At 36.6% G+C, this 4,665-nt stretch overlaps 1 protein-coding gene across 2 annotated transcripts in view; it reads right to left on the bottom strand.

Annotated features, from left to right (window-relative positions):
• Nucleotides 1–4,665, bottom strand: part of LOC128247268 (kinesin-like protein KIF6) — an 85,787-nt gene that overhangs the window by 72,089 nt on the left and 9,033 nt on the right. The window contains exon 2 of one of the 2 annotated variants that reach the window (XM_052966080.1): nucleotides 1,119–1,415. The exons of the other annotated variant lie outside the window; for it this stretch is intronic. Within the exon in view, the coding sequence (XP_052822040.1) occupies nucleotides 1,119–1,415 (297 nt within the window). The remainder of the gene's footprint in view (nucleotides 1–1,118; nucleotides 1,416–4,665) is intronic. 2 annotated transcript variants of the gene reach the window in all.

The raw sequence follows: 4,665 nt of genomic DNA on the forward strand, positions 1-4,665 counted from the left end.
TATACATACATATATATGTGTGTGTGTATTTATGTATAAGGTTTAAGGACGGCATAAGGACTACTATGAAGTCACTTGGAATGGATCCGGAAGACCTAGAAACCCTTGCTTCGGATTGAGTTGGATGGCGAACAAAAGTGTGGAGTGGAGTGAAAGCATTTGAAGAGGCCAGGATAAAGCATGCAAGACTCAAAAGAGATCTAAGGAAGAATGTTATGATTGAGAAGGTGAATGACAATGATCTTTTTGTGTGCACAGTTTGTGACAGACCATGCCTTTCTTTCGCTGGACTCAAATCTCATTTGCAAATCCATGGAAAACGAACCTCCGCCAACTACTCTGCCCATATGTCTGTGCACACCTTTGAATGCAGTGTATGCTAGAAGGTTTGCAAATCTAACGAAGGCTTCAAAAGACATTTTAAGATCTACAAAAATCAGAACTTATCTGCAGCTCTTGGTGGTCCAAATCGGATGTGCAATCTATGCGGGTGCCTTTTCAAAACATTGTTTGATTTAAAAAGCCACATCAGATGCCATGATGGTTCTAAGGTGTAGGTACAGGAGGTGGTCAAACTCTGCATAAGGGGTAGACAACCACCATATATGCATACACAAACACACACACACACACATATGCTAACTTTGGTCATTTATGATAAGAAACACCTCTTTTTGGAAACTTGAAGTAATGTATGAGACAAAAAACAAGTGAGAAATATTGTACTACACCACTGACCCCTGTCATTACTAACTTCATCGGGATTATCAATATCATCACCAAGGCAGTGAGCTAGCAGAATCGTTAGCACACTAGATGAAATGCTAATGCTTAGTGGTATTTCACCCATTGCTCTGTTCTGAGTTCAAATTCCACCAAGTTCAACTTTGCCTTTCGTCCTTTCAGGGTCGGTGAAACAAGTACCAGTTACACACTGGGGTCAATTTAATCTACTTGCCCCCCTCTCCCAATAGCTTCAGGTCTTGTGCCTTTAGTAGAAAGGATTATTAGTATCATCACCATTATTAATGGTATTACTATTACTATTATTATTAACATCACTACCATCATTTGTCTCTCGTTACTTATAGTATTACTAAATAAATTGTAACACTCACTCTTTATAGCCTCAACTTCTAATTTCGTCAACCAACGCCCTTTCTTACTGTGTCTGTTGATATTGTCCACATGGCTGAATATTTGTCGTTTCTGATTAGCTATTCTTTGTTCAGTGTAGGTCGTATCTGGGTACAATTGTTTCCAGTAACGATACATTGATCGCCTACATGAGGTTGGTGCATTTACAACGGCCCTGAAGTAACATCGGACAACATCTATTTTCATTTTCTTCGTCCATCGTGGTCTGTGTCTTGCTGCATCATACTTTTGATGAGTTCTCTTTTGTGCTGGCATATCTTAAGAAGACAAATGGCTATCCATAACTCTATGAATTTCTGATCATGATCGATTGTATGAATCCTAGTACAGAATCTATCTAATAAAATATGCCACATTCTTATTTTGCAGGACCTTAATATTCAACTGTGTGTGTGTGTGTGTGTGTGTGTGCGTGTACGCATGTGTGAACTTATTCTGCATTTGTGGATCAACAAGGCAACCAATGGTTTCATGTGGGAGTGGTCTCCACAATTGTTCCAGCTCACCACTTGAGAATGTTGGTTCTCAGCTCTCAACCTGAAGATGAGTACCAACCTTGCCAAGTGGTGAGGTTGAACAACTGTGGAAACCTCTTTCTCATCAAACTGTTGGTTGCCTTGTTAATCCACAAAGAATATTTAACAAAGTGGTGTTGAGCACTTATTCTCACTGTTCAATACCAGTATATATATATATATATATATAAATATATATATATATATATATATGTACTCATGTATATACGTGCATGTGTGTATGTATCTGTATGTTTGTTACATTTGTGTTTCTCTAAAAATTATCAAGCTACGAGCAGTGATGTGTTATCTTTTTTACCTGTCAACCAATCATATGCAGTCTCTGCACCTTCATAAATAAGAAATCTCTGACTTGAAAAAAAAAACAAAAAACACAAAAACAGATAAGGGTTAGAGACAAGAAAGCATCCAGACTGTTGTAAGTCAACACCTCAGTAATACATCCATCAAATTTATGCTAGTTTAGAAAAATGGACATAAAAATGAGTGAATAAACAAATTAATTATTATTATCATTACCATTATTATTATTATTATTATTATTATTATTATTATTATTATTATGGGGTCAATGTAATAGACTTACTGCCGCCCCTGACACTACCAGCTTTGTGCCAAAATTTTTAATCATTATTATTATTATTATTATTATTATTATTATTATTATTATTATTATTATCAAATGCTTAGCAGCATTTTGTTCTGCCTTAAGTTCTAAGTTCAAATTCTGCCAAGACCAACTTTGCCTTTCATCCTTTCAGGTTCCATAAATTAAGTACCAGAAAAACACTGAGGTTTGATGTAATCGACTAGTTCCCTTCCTCCAAAATTTCAGGCCTTTTGCCTTAAGTAGAAAGCATTATTATTATTATTATTATTATTATTATTATTATTATTATTATTATTATTATCATTATTACTACTACTACTACTACTACTACTATCACTAAGGCAAAATGCATTGCAGTATTTTTTCAGCATTATGTTTTGAATGGAAGGCAGCGAGCTGGCAGAAACGTTAGCACGCAGGGCGAAATGCTTAGTGGTATTTCATCTGTCTTTACATTCTGAGTTCAAATTCCGCCAAGGTTGACTTTGCCTTTCATCATTTCGGGGTCAATAAATAAAGTACCAGTTGTGTACTAGAGATCGAGCTAATCAACTGGCCCCCTCCTCAAAAATTTCAGGCCTTGTACCTAGAGTAGAAAAGGTTATGTTCTCGATGGAACTGTCACCAAGGCCAACTTTGCTTCATTTGGGATTGATAAAATAAGAACCAGTCCAGTACTGGGGTTAATGCAATCAACTAGCCCCCTCCTGCCAAATTTCAGGCCTTGTGCCTATAGTAGAAAGGATCATCATAATCATCAAGGTAGCAAGATGGCAGAAATGTCAGCACGTCGGGTAAAATGCTTAGCAGTATTTCATCTGTCTTTACGTTTTGAGTTCAAATTCAGACAAGGTTGACTTTGCCTTTCATTCTTTCGGGGCTATTGAAATAAGTACCTGTTAAGCACTGAGGTCGTTTTAATTGACTTACACTTTCTCATAAAATTTCAAGCCTTGTGCATTAACCACTCCCCAAAATTGCTAGCCTTGTGCCAAAATTTGAAACTATTTTTATTATTGAGTGAGAGAGTAATTCATGCCATCAAAGTGACAATGGAATAAAATATACAAATCCAATATACCCATCTGGTAAGGGTACACCAGACACATGCACCACAACCATATGTGCACAATATGGTAATTTCATATCAAGATAAACAGCACATGAACTTGCAGGTGGCACTCAGAATTTTCTTCAGATTGAGTAGCCCATCCCACTCAAAAGGTCCCTGAATAAGGGTTGTTTAAGGATGATGAACAAAACACCCATGTTTCCAGGGGTGAATTGTTCAAATTACAAAGAATCCCTCTCAGTACATGGCTATGATGCTCTCCCACTACTTCTGCTCGTGATCAGAGATGCACATATCGTCAGCCACTAAGGGACATGCTCAACTGGTTAAGGTCAAACAACTGACAAGCAAATCTGTAGAACTGAGCAGAATATTTGCTGTAGCCCATCTTTTTATACCCAGGCAAAACATGTACAAGATAACACTTCCAATCAGTAAAGATTAGAAACCATGAACATTCTTTTCTACTCTAGGCACAAGGCTTGAAATTTTGGGGGAGGGGGCTAGTCAATTAGATCGACCCAGTACGCAACTGGTACTTAATTTATCGATTCAGAAAGGATGAAAGGCAAAACTGACCTTGGCAGAATTTGAACTCAGAACACAAAGATAGACGAAATACTCCTAAGCATTTCACCCAGCATGCTGACGTTTTTTTATTTCTTTATTGCCCACAAGGGGCTACACACAGAGGGGACAAAGAAGGACAAACAAACGGATTAAGTCAATTATATCGACCCCAGTGCGTAACTGGTACTTATTTAATTGACCCCGAAAGGATGAAAGGCAAAGTCAACCTCGGCGGAATTTGAACTCAGAACGTAGCGGCAGACGAAATACCGTTAAGCATTTCACCCAGCATGCTAACGTTTCTGCCAGCTCACCGTCTTAGAAGCCAGGAATATTATTATTGCTATGGCAGTGAGTTGGCAGAATTATTATTGTGCCTGATGAAATGCTTAGTGGCATTTCTTCTGGCTTTTTACATTCTGAGTTCAAATTCCGCCAAAGTCGACTTTGCCTTTCATCCTTTTTATGGTCAATAAAATAAGTACCAGTTGAGCACCGGAATCAATGCAATCGACTTCCCCAACTCCTGAAAATTACTGTCTTTGTTTGCTAAAATTAGACTGAAGTAGTATTATTATAAACATCATCATCATCATCATTATAATAATAATAATAATAATAATAATAATAATAATAATAATAATAATTATTATTATTATTATTATTATTATTATTATTATTATTATTATTATTATTATTATTATTATTATTATTATTAT

The sequence above is a fragment of the Octopus bimaculoides genome, chromosome 3, assembly GCF_001194135.2.
Source record: "Octopus bimaculoides isolate UCB-OBI-ISO-001 chromosome 3, ASM119413v2, whole genome shotgun sequence".
NCBI lineage: Eukaryota > Metazoa > Mollusca > Cephalopoda > Octopoda > Octopodidae > Octopus > Octopus bimaculoides.